The following is a 15,492-nucleotide window of genomic DNA, read 5'->3' on the forward strand; positions in this document are numbered from 1 at the left end:
CTTGAGCAATCATTTGTTTTCATGTCATCAATGACCTTGGAGCTTGGAACCCATGGAGGTCTCATTAGCAGTTTAGCACCAAGAATGGCCTCCATTATGGAGACTCTTTCAAATGTTATTACAAATTTACAACCAAGGTTTTAAAACCTGACCTGGAATCGGAACCGCTTTGGCCACCGGTTTCTGGTCAGTGGTTTGACTGTCCGGTTCAAAATTCGAATGAATGGCCTGTTTCAAACAGCTAAAACCGTTATCTGGGCCAAGTGGGTCAATGGTTCGATCACCTGGGTCAACAGGTCACTGACGAAGTCAACAGTTTTTGGCCAAAGACGATGTTAAAGGTGAAAGGGAACCAGTTGCTTAGATCCATGTTCACTTCCCTATAAGAGAATTTTAATTACTACCAAGATAAGGTTTAAACTTGGTATCATTAAAGTCGATCATTCTTTGCTTTCGATAAAAACCATATCATATTTTCAAAAAAAAAAATGATAAAACCATACCATAGGTATTGAGACATCACCGGTCTCTTTAACAATTATTCAGGTACTATTTTCCTGAAGTTAACTACCAAATTTAACCTATTTCTGAAATTGGGTTGAATTAATTTATATTTCTACACCTTGTAATGGTGTAATGGGAATTTTAAGATATTTATCGAGACGAACTATATGGGGTTGATTACATGAATCTTATTTTATTATTCAGGATTCATAAACATAAAAGTTTGGTAAAAATGCCAATCTAAAACAGCCCTTCTTTTTCATTTGGGCTTGGGAATGATAAGCCAAAGTGACAAACTAATTGAATACTCAATTAGTTTAAACCCCATATTAAATCCCGCTGCTAGGGTTGTATAGCCAAGGAAAAGAAAAAGGTTTAATTTTAAATCCCTGTGAGAGAGGTTGTCTTATTGCCGCTATGTGTAATACTCATGCAAGCAATAAAAATAAAGGTTCTATTATGATACTGGAAAGCATGATACTAAAAACTTGTAACCAATCAATCCGTATCAAAAGTAGGGGTGGCAATTAGGCGGGTTAAGTTGGGTTCAGTTTGGGTTATTCTTCAACCCAACCCATCTGACCCACTAATCCTAAATGATCCAGTTAGAAAAAAAAAAAAAAAAAAAATATATATATATATATATATATATACGTATGTATTACAGAAAATACAACGAAAGTTATAAATAAACATAGAAAATGAAAAATGACAAAAATTATAAGAAAATATAACAAAGATTATAAACAAACATAGAAAATAAAAATAACAAAAATTACACCATAGGTAAGAGTCTTTATGTTCAAACTGGGCTTTGGGCTTTAGGCTTTATATAAGGGCTAGGCTTGAACTTGGGCCTAAACATTTTTTGTTAATAAAGAGGCAAAGCTCAATCCAAACCTGACAAAACGCAACCCATGAACAGGTCTGTTCAACACCAATTGATGAAGACTCTTGCATAGAGGTGTAAATCGAGCTATGTCGGGCTCGACCCATTACTGTAGCACACAGGCCATGTTGCAGCCCAACCCATAACTCTAGGTTGTGTTGGGCTTCGATTTTCAAGCACACAGGCTTGCATGGCATGACATGACAAAGCGGGTTGTGCTGCCACGGGCCCACAACTCGACCTACAACATGGTCCGACATAACCCATGCATATATTTTTATTTATATTATTATATATAATAATTATATAATTATATACATATATATATATATGTAATAATAATTATATAACATATTAATATATAAATTTTTATTTTTAACTTTTTATTATATTATTTTGTTCCAATTGTATTGTAATTTTTTTTAATTTCATTTTATTATTTCATATATAAACAATTGTATACATCAAAATTCATATAAAATAAAATTTTAATTTGTTTTCAATTTTTTGTCTATTTTGTTAATTTATTTAAAAAAATCACTATTTTTTAATTATTTAAAAAACATTTCTCTTATGGCTTAACCTAAAGCCTGGCCCAAGCTTGCCTGGGTTTGTGCCATGGGCCATGTTAGGCCTGATCTCTTAAGGATCGCCAAGGAGGCAGGCACAACCAACATAGGCCCACTAAACACTAGCAGCCGGCAAAGTCGTGTCATGCTGGCTTGAAATGGCCCAATTTACACCTTTACTTTTTTGTATAAGTCATGTGAAAAATAATAAAAATATAAGAAGAGGAAGAATGAAAATTTGTTCATTTTCAAATGCTCCAATTGTTGTTTTTAATTCTTTTTTTTTATGTTCGGATGGGATTGATTAGTAAGAGAGGAGTTGGTGCTGAACAAAAAAAAAAGACTTGATTATAGGTGATGGTGAGTGATTTGGTGCTACTTGCTGGCAGATAGCTCGAACACTAAACTAAGTAGGTCACCTAGCTAAGCTACAAAGAAAGAGATCAGAGTGTTCGGGTTTCTTTACTCAGGGTGATCACTCTGATGCTTAAGTCAATGAAGGGTTTTGAGAGAGCTAGAGAGCTATGAAAGCTAAATCGTGCGCACCTCTTCTGATTGAAGGAGACACCTTTATATAGGTGCATGTAGTTGTGACCATAACACGTCTGAGATCTCTAGGAGGATGCGGCCATAGCACATCCAAGTTCCTTAGAAAGTTGTTTGCATTCTTGGGAGCAGTTTCTCAATTGGAAAAAGAATCCACATAAATTAGCTCCGAAGTAGGTGGCGCAGGACACAGGTCTAACAATTGAGTGACGTGATCTCATAGGAGCGGGCACGATGTTTCACTTCAAAGTGACTGGTCGCCATGTCAGGCAGGTTGGCAATTAGGTCCTAATCAGGTCGGTAGGGTCTCAGGGGAGGTCGCCCCTAATGTCAAGGTCCCTAGCTCAATCATGATGAGGTCGCCACCTAAGTCTTCATTAGGTCAGTGGAGGTAAGTCACCTCTTCTACCGACCTAGTCCTATCAGGATTTTATGCTATCAGGTCGGCGGAGGTAGGTCATCTCTTTCACCGACCTAGTCCTGTCGAGATCTTACATTGTCAGGTCAGCAGAGGTAGGTCATCAGCTGGGTCTCTATCAAGTCGGTGGAGGTAGGTCGACCACCACGTCATGCAGGTTGCTACCTGGACCTTAGTTTGGTTGATGAGACCTCAGCGGGAGGTCTCCCTTCGTGACGAGGTCTCAAGCTCAGCCCTAAGGTGGCTGTCCTGACCTTGACGAAATGTCTACAGGTCAACCATGGCGAGGTGGTGACGAAGTGCCCTCAAGGTGTGCGGGGTGCATCCAACGTGGTTCTGAGTAGGTCTCTGTCATTTTGGCTAAGGTAAGCCATCGCCTACATGGTGTTGAGGTGTCATGTGATGATTCTGGGATCGCCATATGGGGCACTATCACTAGAGGGCCAAATTTGCCCTATCAATTGTTCCCCATTCTCGAGTTGAGGTCTTCACGACAAAAGGAGTAGATCGTTGCACATCTCTAGCCTGAAGTGACAGTTCAACTGGCTTTTTTTCTCTCTCTTTTTTTGTGCTGACCCAATTTGCTCGCCTGAGCAAGAAGAGTCTAAGGGCTAAATGCAACAATAGGTAGATCATCGCCATCTTGACCACCGGGTGCATGAGCAAACTCATCAACATGAGAAGAGGTGTAGGGGGCACTCCGAGGGCATCTCCCAAGCTAGGGATGTAGCCATCGAGGAGTTTTGTCATTCACCCAAGTACATCAAAGCGGAGTTAGTCGTGCTTGCCCTCAAGAAGGGCTTCAAATTGTGTCATGCTTCCTTAGGTCGCTCCACTCACAGACTTCTACGTGGTGTCCCTCAAGCCGGTCCTCGAGGGGGTGGCCGAGAAGGTCAATGCAGAGCCCAAAACCGAAGTGGAGGATAACGGAGAGGGAAACGAGAATGATGCCAACAAGGGTGTTGTCGACGAGGATGGGGACGATGTTGCATGTTTGAGCGAGATGAGGTGCACTAAGCGTGGGTCAGTCATTTGTTGTCGTTGTGTTTCGAATAGGTCGGCTTGAGGGAGCCTTAATGCTAAATGTGGTTTGGCTTCCCATTTGTAGATTTTCTCCAAAGTGCGTGTATTACGAGTTGGCTCATCCAAGTCACTAAAGTGGGTCTCAGTTATGTCACCGAAATTTTAACAGGCTAGTTCACTCTTAGCACCTCGACCTACAGACACCTCATCACCTCGACAGGGCTAACCTACAAGGGCAGCTCCACTGTTTGTTGTTCGTCAACTCTCGCAGGGAGAATGGAGGGCTCAACCTGCGGGGGTAGCCTTACAATCAGGGTTGGGATATTTTGTTCGGGTGAGACCCCTGGAATTTGTTCTGGCTAATCATTCTGATTCTGCCCCCTACGGGAGTTCCTTCAATCCAGGTGTTGTTGTTGTTGTTGCTTGAGGATGCCATTACTTGAGGGCCAAAGAACAGGTGAGAACTTAGGGTCCGTTTGGTTCGTAGTCTGAATCTGAATCGAAATCCTCTAGAATCGGAATAGGAATGGTCCATTCCCATAGTCTGTTTGGTTCTGATAGGAATGGGAATGGGAATTAAAATTAGTAGGAATGGGATTTCATTCCCAAGGGAGGGGCAAAGAATTGCCACTCCCTCAAATGTGGGAATGCCATTCCAGCAGGAATGGGAATGGGATTCTGATTCCGCCCAACCAAATAGTTGGAATCAAAATAGCCCATTTCGATTCCGATTCCAAACCCCTATTCCTACAAACCAAATGGACCCTTAGCTTTTGTGTTAAGTGTTCCCACAGATGGTGCCAATTGATGGTGCATGATTTGGTGCTCCTTGCTGGTAGATAACTCGGACGTCAAACTAAGTAGGTCGCTTAGCTAAGTTGCAAAGAAGGAGATTAGAGTGTCAGGGTTGCTTTACCCGAGGTGGGCACTTTGATGCTTAAGTCCGCGAAGAGTTTTGAGAGAGCTAGAGAGCTGTGAGAGCTAAATTGCGCATACCTCTTCTGATTGAAGGAGATGCCCTTATATAGGAGCAGGTAGTTGTGACCATAATGCGCCCGAGATCTTTGGGAAGACGCGGCCATAGCATGTCCAAGATCCTCAGGAAGTTATCTGCCATGCTTGGGAGCAGTTTCTTAATCGGAAAAGGAATCCGCATAGATTAACTCTGAAGCGAGTGGCACAGGAGATGGGTCTAATGGTTGAGCAATGTGATCTTGTAGGAGTCTGGCATGATGTTTCACTTCAAAGTGATTGGTCACCACATCAAGCAAGTCGCCAACTAGGTCCCAGTTAGGTCAGTAGGGTCTCAAGTGAGGTTGCCTCTAACGCTGAGGTCCCTAGCTCGGTTGTGATGAGGTCGCCACCTGAGCCTTCGTCAAGATGGTGGAGGTAAGTCGCCTCTTTTGCCGACCTAGTCCTGTCAAAATTTTATGCTATTAGGTCAACGGAGGTAGCTCACTAGCTGAGTCTCCGTCAGATCAGCGGAGGTAGGTTGCCTCTTCCACTAACCTAGTTCTATTGAGATCTTACACCGTTAGGTCGGCGGAGGTAGGTCACCAGTTGGGTCTTTGTTAGGTCAGCGGAGGTAGGCCACCTCTTCTGCTAATTTAGTCTTGTTGAGATCTTACACCGTCAGGTCGGCAGAGGTAGGTCGTTGATTGGGTCTTTGTCAGGTTGGCAGAGGTAGGTTGCCAATTGGGTCTTTGTCAGGCCAACGAAGGTAGGTTGCCAGCTGGGTCTTTGTCAAGTTGGTGGAGGTGTAGGCAAGTTGACCACCATGTCATGCAAATTGCTACCTAGACCTTAGTCTGGTCAGTGAGACCTCAGTTCGTGCCGAGGTCTCAAGCTCAGTCCTAAGGTAGTTGTCCCGATCCTGATGAGGTGTCTACAGGTCAGCCATGGCGAGGTGGTGATGAAGCACCCTCAGGGGTGTGCGAGGTGCATCTGACATGGTTCTGAGTAGGTCTCTATCATTTTGGTTAAGGTAAGTCATTGCCCACATGATTTCGAGGTGTCATCCTCACATGGTGCGCTATCATTAGAGGGACAAATATGCCTTCATCAATAGGTTAGAAAGAGAGTAAAGTTGCATAATTAAAATAAGTTGAGAGAGAGAGAGAGAAATGACATTTTGAGGTGTTGAGAGAGAGAGAAATAGTGGTTACCCATTGGATAACCATGACCCAGCCCAACTCACCCATTAAATAGCACTTTATTGGGTTACCAACCCGCTAGTAATCTTGGCTAAATGATTACAAGTTTACAACCCAAACCATTAATTAATGGGTGGATTAGCGGGTTGAGTCAAAAAATTGCCACCCCTAATCAAAAGTGATAACCAACTAGGCGTTCAACTATGATACTGAAAATATATCATATCAAAAAAAATTGTGACAATAAACCTATTATAAATGTGTTAATCAATCAGATTGCATTTATCAAAATTTACTTATGGCTTTGATTGGTCAAAGCTCTTCCGTGCCCTATATTTTTTGTATCATAGATTTTCCTCGTTCACACGATTTAATGGATAAATGAAAGATATACGGTATGGAAAGAGTTTTGACCAATCAAAATCATAGATTTTTTTTATTTTTAGAGTTATAAACATTTAAAAGGTTAACAATTCACATTCTATGCACCAACGCCAGCGGTAAAAGTTGACACTTACTCCGAAGACAGTACGAACCTACAAATTGACTCTGGGCTGATTGAGCATTCTCCCAAATGTTTCAACCCTCTACAAACATCACACATCTCACATCGTAAAAGTGGGACCTGCCATGTATGAGATATGTGTTGGCAGGTGATCCGGACTCTGTCCAGCGAGCAGCGACTTAAGCCGAGTATCCGCACGCGTAATTTTTTGCCAGTGCACCGTCAGCTTAGTTTCAAGCGTGGTGATTAACAATTCTACGAAAAATTTTGAACTACTCTATCCACGAGCCCATCTGGCCATCTGTACCCACTGCTTTAAAAGAAAACGTTCCGTTGCCGGGACTCGAACCCGGGTCTCTCGGGTGAGAGCCGAGTATCCTAACCAACTAGACTACAACGGATCATATATTCGAGAATAACAAATTATGCCCTTAACAAAAATTGTTGGGGGAGGGCTATTATGCTAAAGTCCCTTAAAGTACAAGGTGTGTACTAGTTTACTTAATGGAGGAGAAAGACTAGAATAATTTAAGGTTTCAAATATCAATCGGTTCAACTATGATATGGAAAAGATATGATATATGAAAAACTTATCAATCAAATGGAATCATAAACGTAGTAGCCAATCAAGTGTAATTTATTAAAATTTATGGGTGGATTTTGATTGGTCAAAACTCTTTCCATATCATATCTTTCCGGCATCATAGATTTTCCTAATATCAATATACTTAGGTATGCTGGATGGGACATATCGGATATTTTAATGAGTTCAAATCTTCTCCTTACAGAGCACGCCTCATAACGATCTCACAACATGTTTCAGCCATGCATTAGAACATCCCTCCATGAATAAAAATTTATAATTGTGGAGATGTTCTAGATGGATGGCTAAGCATGTTGTGAGGTCAGAGTGAGGTGCGCTCTTTGAGGAGTAGATCTGAACTTTGTTTCAACATCATGTTTTATTCCCTAAAAATACAACACGTTTTATTTATTTATTTATTGTTTTTTTTTCAAACTTGCTTAGGGGCAATGCTTTAAAAAGCGACCTGGAACCAGAACAATTTTGGCCATCGAGTTCTGGGTCGATGGTTCAACCGTCCGGTCTGAACATATGGTCATTCTAATAAAATAAATTTAAAATAATAAAAAATAATTAAAATTAAAAAACGGCTAAAAGTTGTTGAATGGATCGAACTGGTCGACGGTTAAAGCACCCGGGTCAACGTTTCATTAACCGATTCAATGATTTTTGGCCAGGGACTAGGTTTGGGGTAAAACGGAACCGACTGCTTGAATAGTTCTTAGGTCGAACGGTCCAACCGTCTGGGTCAATGACGGTTCAAAAACCATGCTTAGGGGGTCGTTCTAAGGCCTATGTATCCTTTGAAATAAATTAAAAAGGCCAAAGGACCAGAATTTCCCATATCAATAACCCACTAACATGATTTCAGCCAATAATTGCAATTTTTTTATCCTATGTTAAAGTGAAAAACCTAATAAGCCATAATATACATTGGTCAAGCTAAGAAATCAACTTTCTAGTGAAGCTAATTTTAATAGCTTCTTCAAAATAGCTCAATCAAAGTTGAGCCCTCCCAAACAGGTTCTCAGAAAATTGATAATTAACATATACCTAACAAAATTTTCTTTGTATACCAAACAAATTTGGCACATTCATCTCTCCCACCCACAAGAACTGTACCGAGATACCCATAGAATATCACAGCTGCATACCAGGAACATCTCCCATACTTGTAGGTTATCATTCATGGAGAGATGTTTCTATTATGCAGTTGTGGTGCCTGTGGGTGTGACGGGATCTGCTCCTAACACATGGGCGTCTCACAGTGACATCCACCATGCATTGGGAACATCTCCCATGAATAATAACCAATAAGTACGGGAGATGTTCCCAATGCATGATAGGATGTGTGTGAGGCTCTTGTGAGGCGCCAAGTGTGAGGAGCAGGTCCAGTCTCCCTGTGGATAGGCGAGAGTGGAGTTTTAGTGGGTAGACTCTGGACTGAAAGTTGATTTGTTCTGTTTGTCATAACTGACCAGTGAACTTTTCTAGAGTATACCATCTATATCCATCCTAGGGTTTCAATTAAATACCACATAACTGACCAGCTGCATATCAGGAACATCTCCCATACTTGTAGGTTATCATTCATGGAGAGATGTTTCTATTATGCAACTGTGGTGCCTGTGGGTGTGACGGGATCTGCTCCTAACACATGGGCGTCTCACAGGGACATCCACCATGCATTGGGAACATCTCCCATGAATAATAACCAATAAGTACGGGAGATGTTCCCAATGCATGATAGGATGTGTGTGAGGCTCTTGTGAGGCGCCAAGTGTGAGGAGCAGGTCCAGTCTCCCTGTGGATAGGCGAGAGTGGAGTTTTAGTGGGTAGACTCTGGACTGAAAGTTGATTTGTTCTGTTTGTCATAACTGACCAGTGAACTTTTCTAGAGTATACCATCTATATCCATCCTAGGGTTTCAATTAAATACCACGTAACTGACCAGCTGCATATCAGGAACATCTCCCATACTTGTAGGTTATCATTCATGGAGAGATGTTTCTATTATGCAGCTGTGGTGCCTGTGGGTGTGACGGGATCTGCTCCTCACACATGGGTGTCTCACAGGGACATCCACCATGCATTGGAAACATCTCCCATGATGTTCCCAATGCATGATAGGATGTGTGTGAGGCTCATGTGAGGCGCCAAGTGTGAGGAGCAGATCTGGTCTCCCTGTGGGTAGGCGAGAGTGGAGTTTTAGTGGGTAGACTCTGGACTGAAAGTTGACTTGTTCTGTTTGTGTAACTGACCAGTGAACTTTTCTAGAGTATACCATCTATATCCATCCTAGGGTTTCAATTAAATACCACGCACCCTGAGGTTTACCCATACAGGAAGTTCATTGAAAGAAAACATAATTAGGAGTAAAGAATTATGGCTTTGACTGTGATACTGAAAAGACATGATATCTGAAAAATTAGTGACCAATCAATCAGTATATAAACGTATCTATCAATCAGGTGGAATTAATTAATCGGTCAAAACTCTTCCTGTACCATGTCTTTCGGGCATCATAGGTTTTCCCAAGAATTATGAGAGAAAGCGGACTACATTACTCGGAACATATGGAGGCAAAGAAACATATATGCTTTTGAAAGTGGCTCCTTCAAGACTGTTAAAGTAAGAAGCATATTGAACTATAGGGTTTAATATCTTACAGGGTTTGATTTCTCACATTCTCGCATTTACGCTATGTTTGATTTGAGGGAAAAAGTAGGGAAACCTATACAAGTTTTGTAAAGGTTTCCCTACCTTTCCCTATTTTTTCCTTCAAACCAAACACAGCCTTAGGGTTTGATAATTTCTCTCATTTGTTTGTATTTTTTTTTTTTTTTACTGTTACAAGTCTCTTGTTGGTAGTTTACTACCATCTCTATGTAACAGACTGAATTGTAGAAAAATACACCAAATAGCTTGAACCATTTTGTGCAAGTTTCTTATCTTCAATATTTGCAAGGCCAAATAGCATATAATTCTTTTCGATGTTTCTGTTCAAGTAAGAAGCATATGGAATCGTAGGAAAATACAACAAAGGCAACCACTCAACTTGAACTTTATTAACACTTTTAAACTGATTTAGAGGATTAAATGCTTTAAATCATATTTCAGTACAGTTTGCATAGTTGAATGTGTTAGTGGGGCCTCACAACCAGTTGTGTTAGCACATGTTAACTCTTGTGAGCTCACCAATATAGAGAACATTTACCAAACCGTCAATTGATCTTTTTTTTGTCTTTTGATATGACCTGGGAATAAAGAATTTTCATTCAAGGCGAAATTCTTTTGTGTAAATAGGAGATTTGTTGACAGCAGCTTCTATCCTGCCTGATAAGGGTATAAATATGGATTCTGGAACAATATTTGAGCTCAATATTCTTACTACCAATAATCAGTACAAGAGCACTTGCCCCCACTAAAATGATGAAAGCGATAGGGATCTCGAAGAATAATTTTTCGTCTGACAGCTGCACTGACAAATTTATAAAAAGAGTGGCAGTCACCACAAACACGAAGGTTCTTGAATATTCTGATTGTTGAATTCTCTGGAGTATTAATCAAGCCAAATGCAAGAGCAAGCTTCTCACTGTGGTTCCAAAGATTGTGCTCTTTCTGTTCTTCATCTGTGTCATGCAATGCAAAGTTTGTCTCAGGAATATAACCTGCTTCTTTGATAATCTTCTTCAGCTCCTTCAATTTCAAATATATCTGCCTAGCTTGAGGATGGGACTGGTCTCCCATCCCAAACGAAGTGACCTTGTTCTTCAACCTAGTCCAACTGCAAGCTGGCTGCTTCTTTATGTTATTTAGTTTCATTGTTCTTCTGACATCCTCTACATCTTCCCACATCCCACTAGTTGCACACACATTTGATAGAAGAACATATGCTGAATCATCTGATGGATCCAACTTGAGAAGATTCTTGGCAGCTATCTTCCCAAGCTCCAAATTACCATGGGTTCTACATGAAGCCAACAAACTCCTCCAAACAAGGTCATTTGGTGGAACTGGCATTTCCTTTATAAACCTTTCAGCATCATCAAATCTCCCTGATCTCCCAAGGAGGTCAACCATGCATACACAATGCTCCATTCCAGGCAGGACACCAAATTCTGAAGACATTAAAGAATAGTATGCAAGACCTTCATCCACTAAACCCCCATGGCTGCATGCAGATAGAAGTGAAACAAAGGTTACGTGATCTGGGTTTGGTCCTAGTTGTACCATTTCATGAAAAGCTTCTCTAGCTTTCTTGAAATCTCCATGTCTAGCGAACCCTGATATCAATATATTCCATGACATTCTTGATCGGCTGCTGGGTTCAGGAAGAATTTTAAGTACATCATCCATTTCTCCACATTTTGCATACATATCCATTGCTGCATTTATAACATGGAGGTTTGAGTCGAAACCAAGTTTAATGACAAGACCATGAAGTTGTTGGCCTTCCTCCAATGTTGCCAAGCTAGCACTAGCAGCAAAGCCTCCAGAGAAGCTGAACTGGTCAAACTCCATTCCTGCATGCTGTAACTCCACAATAAGTTTGACAGCTTCTTCACCACGACCTTTATGGGCATTTGCAGCAATCATTACATTCCATGATACAATACTTTTATTAAGCAATCTGCCAAATATGAAATTGCTTGAATCTAGATCACCACACTTGGAGTACATTGTCAGAAGAGAATTCTTCACATAATCATCTCTTTCAAATCCACTTAGAATTATATGGGCATGGAAAGGCATGCCATATTCCAATAGATCATCTGGAGTAGAGCAAGAACCAAGAACATTCACAATGGTAATGTAGTCTGCAAATGTTCCATCTTCTCTCATCAAGTTAATGGTCTTTATTGCCTCACCCGGTTCCTTGGTTTCAACATATCCCCCTAGAAGTGCATTCCATGTAATTACATCCCTCTTTGGCATTACTTTGAAAACCAGTTTAGCCGTTCTCATTGTGCGACAGTTTCCGTAGGCAGTCACTAATGCATTCCCCAGAAGCAAATTGTCATGGAGCTCTGCACGGATTATAACTGCATGGAGGGTCTTTCCATAGATTAGAGATTCATGACTTGCACATGCAACCAATGCATTAGCAAAAGTCACATGGTTTGCTATTTTTCTAGTCCCTGAAATTTCTGCCAAGAGTTTTAGGACATCTTGATACTTCCCATCCTCTGCATAGCAAGCGATCATGGAATTCCATGAAATCAAATCCCTCTCAGGCATCTCTTGAAACAAAAGCTCTGCATCTTGAGACTTTCCAGACTCAGCATACATGTTAATAAGAGTATTAGATATGCTAACCACTAATTCCAATCCGAGTTTAACAACTAGACCATGAATACCCATGCCCCACTTAAGATTATCAACGCAACTAGAAGCTGAAAGCAAGCTAGAAAAAGTAGCAGAATTTGGTTTTACATTGGCATGACGCATCTGATCAAAACATTTAAGTGATTCCTCATAAAACCCATTATGTGAATATGATGATATCATTGAATTCCATGATATTGTATCACGTTCCTTCATCTGACAAAAAATATAGCATGCATCTTCCATACAGAAAACACTACCAAACAAGGATATAAGAGAATTAGAAACAGAAACATTAGACTCAAATCCAGAAACTATAACATGTGCAAGAACCTGAAGTCCCAGCAATTCATCCTCGAGCAACCCACATGCACTAATAACTGTTGCCAAAGAGTTCTGATTGCAACCGACCCCTTCATGCCGCATTTTGATATAAATCTTTACCGCCTCCTCTGGATCACCATTGTTTGAATAGCTAGCCATCAAGGAAGTCCAAGAAACTACATTTCGTTCAGGCATCTCTTCAAAAACCATCCGGGCATTACAGGTTAGGCTATATGTGCCATAAAAATGCAGAAGTGCACTGCTTACAAACACATCAAATAACAGTCCCATTTTCACAACAAAGCCATGAATTTGGAATCCTTGACAAACCATCGACACAGACCTGCTGCAAGCGGTTAACAAGCTGGCTATCACATATCCATTGGGATTAATTCCTTGGTCCCGCATTTCACTGAACAATCCAATTGCTTCTGCGTAAAAGCCTACTCTTACATAACCAGAGATCATGGTATTCCACGAAGCCTTATTTCTTTGAAGCATCTGATCAAACAATGCCTGGGCAATATGAACGTTTTCGAATTTTGAATACATATTTATTAAGGTATTTGAATGGAAGAGACTCAAGTTGATGCATTCCTTGATACAAATTGCATGTAAAGCTCTCCCCGTAGCCAAGCTCGTAATCTCTGAGAATCCCTTTGTGGGAAAGGCAGAGATTTCTGGGTTTGGGTGGTCGGAAAGGATGTGAATTCCATGGTTGATGGGCTGTTGTTCTTTGCATAGGACTGAGGTCGATTGGTGTTTCAAGTGTTTTGGGATGGAAAGGAAGGAGAAGGAAGTGGTCGATAACGCTGGCTTGAATCTGAAAGCTGAATATTGCTTGCTAAACATAACAAGTTCTTAGTCCTCAATTGGTCCTCGCTCCTCACCACACCACTTTCAGCCGTGCATCGTGAACCATCTTTTATCGTCTATTTCCGTACTTTTATGTTTTCATTTTCGTTATGATTTTGAAAGAAGTAGGAAAGGAAGGGAAAGTCGGGAAACCAATACAAGGATCCTGCTTGTTTGGATTATTACTAGGTTTTTGAAAAGCTATAAAGTTCAATAAAGATCATTCATAGTTTGGCACACAGCTCTATGGAAGAAAAAAGCACAATTGTACAAAACAGGAACCTTCAATTAAGGGTGTCAATGGACCGGTTTTGGACGGATTGGACGGACCAAAAAGACATAGTGGATTGGACCAATCCGTTTCAAAATATTTATTAGATTGAATTGGACCCGGTCCGTCTAAAAAAATTTATATTAGATTTGGTTGGATCAAGCCAATATCCGATCATTTGATATAAGATAAGAATATAGGTGTCAATGGACCGGGTTTGGATTAAAAGAATTAAAAAAAATAAAAAATAAAATAAAATTGTTGGATTCGAATTGCACAGACATCCATTCTAACAAAAAAATAAAATAAAATAAACAAAACAAAACTGTTGGACGGTTCAAATGGTTTGACTGCCTGAATCATCAGTTTGCTTAACAAATCAATGGTTTTTTAAGAAATAACAGTTCTGAGGTAAAACGGAACCGGTCACCTGACCGATTCCTGATTTTTTGGTCCAATCGTCCGATTTGGTCGGGTTTTGAAAACCATAGTTGGGACCATTCATCAACCTCAAGCTCCTCATCAGCAATAGAGCTAGATAGAGGACAGGGTTGTTGGGTTTGGTAATGGCAAATGCCTTGGTCGCCCTCTACATCTGACTTCATCTATGTTTGTATGTCAGCCTTTGCAGTTGATTCCCAAAAAACCAACACGTTCAATGGTTCTACCTCCTAGGTGGTGCAGCCCTGAATTTGAAGTTTTGACCTTCAACGACATGGAAATGGAAATGATTTGGACGACTTCAATAGGAATGACAGTGTGTTGTTTAGCTGAAGGGGAGGCCTAGGGATAACATGCTCAAGCAGGGGAGGGCATATACGCTGGAGACGGGAGCTTGGGGGTTTGGATGGCTATGGTCTTAATATCATTCATCTTTTATCACTTTCTTATTTGTTAGGTTTTATTTTGAAAGCTTAAGAAATAATGGAGGGTAAATTTGATATTTTGCCTTTTTTGTTAATATTTAATGGTGATAGCAATTGTCAAAAAACTTAAAGGATACTTTTAGATAATAGGTAAATAGTAAGAGTAGAGTTTGTCAATTTTCAAAACCTTAAGGATATTTTAAGAAATTTGCCCTATATTTTATTACTTAAATGATTTTATTGATGCACATATAACAATAGTTCAATAATACACTCCAGTTCAAAATATTGCAAGATAAAAACCGATTCATAGATTTGAGACGTGTCTTTGTGTTCAAATATAGGACCCCTCTTCACATTCTAAACCCCGAAACATTAGTTTGAAAATTTAAAGATAAAGAAAAAAAAGAATATCACCATGTAGAAAAACGTACCAAACACAAAATTTGACTTTGGATGAATAACCAATTCATGTGGAGGTGAATTAGGCGAGTTCAAATCTGTGTCCCACCACCTCTCGCCCCACAAACACCCCACACACTGAGCGTCATGTTCATTCGCACGCGATCAGCATTCCCGCGTGTGGGGCTAACAGGATGGTTGTGAGCTTGTCCCGTTAACCCCAAAACTAGCCCAAAACCCTCATTTCTACATTCCC

The 15,492-nt window shown here is 40.5% G+C and overlaps 1 protein-coding gene and 1 non-coding gene across 2 annotated transcripts; both read right to left on the reverse strand.

Moving 5' to 3' along the window:
• Positions 1–6,935: 6,935 nt before the first annotated feature.
• On the reverse strand, positions 6,936–7,008 carry TRNAE-CUC (transfer RNA glutamic acid (anticodon CUC)). The gene has a single exon. It is a non-coding gene; the product is annotated as a tRNA-Glu (tRNA).
• A 3,453-nt stretch (positions 7,009–10,461) lies between these two features.
• Positions 10,462–13,867, reverse strand: LOC148849498 (Tetratricopeptide repeat (TPR)-like superfamily protein). Its single transcript, XM_088948746.1, has one exon. The coding sequence runs from the start codon at positions 13,692–13,694 to the stop codon at positions 10,581–10,583; it is 3,114 nt and encodes a 1,037-aa protein (XP_088804872.1). The 5' UTR covers positions 13,695–13,867; the 3' UTR covers positions 10,462–10,580.
• Positions 13,868–15,492: the final 1,625 nt, after the last annotated feature.

Source organism: Nelumbo lutea, chromosome 6 (genome assembly GCF_056320005.1).
Source record: "Nelumbo lutea isolate HS-2025 chromosome 6, American lotus-T2T, whole genome shotgun sequence".
NCBI lineage: Eukaryota > Viridiplantae > Streptophyta > Magnoliopsida > Proteales > Nelumbonaceae > Nelumbo > Nelumbo lutea.

Excerpts from the sequence above, each read along its gene's own strand:
- LOC148849498 (XM_088948746.1), bottom strand. The coding sequence starts at position 13,694 with ATGTTTAGCAAGCAATATTCAGCTTTCAGATTCAAGCCAGCGTTATCG.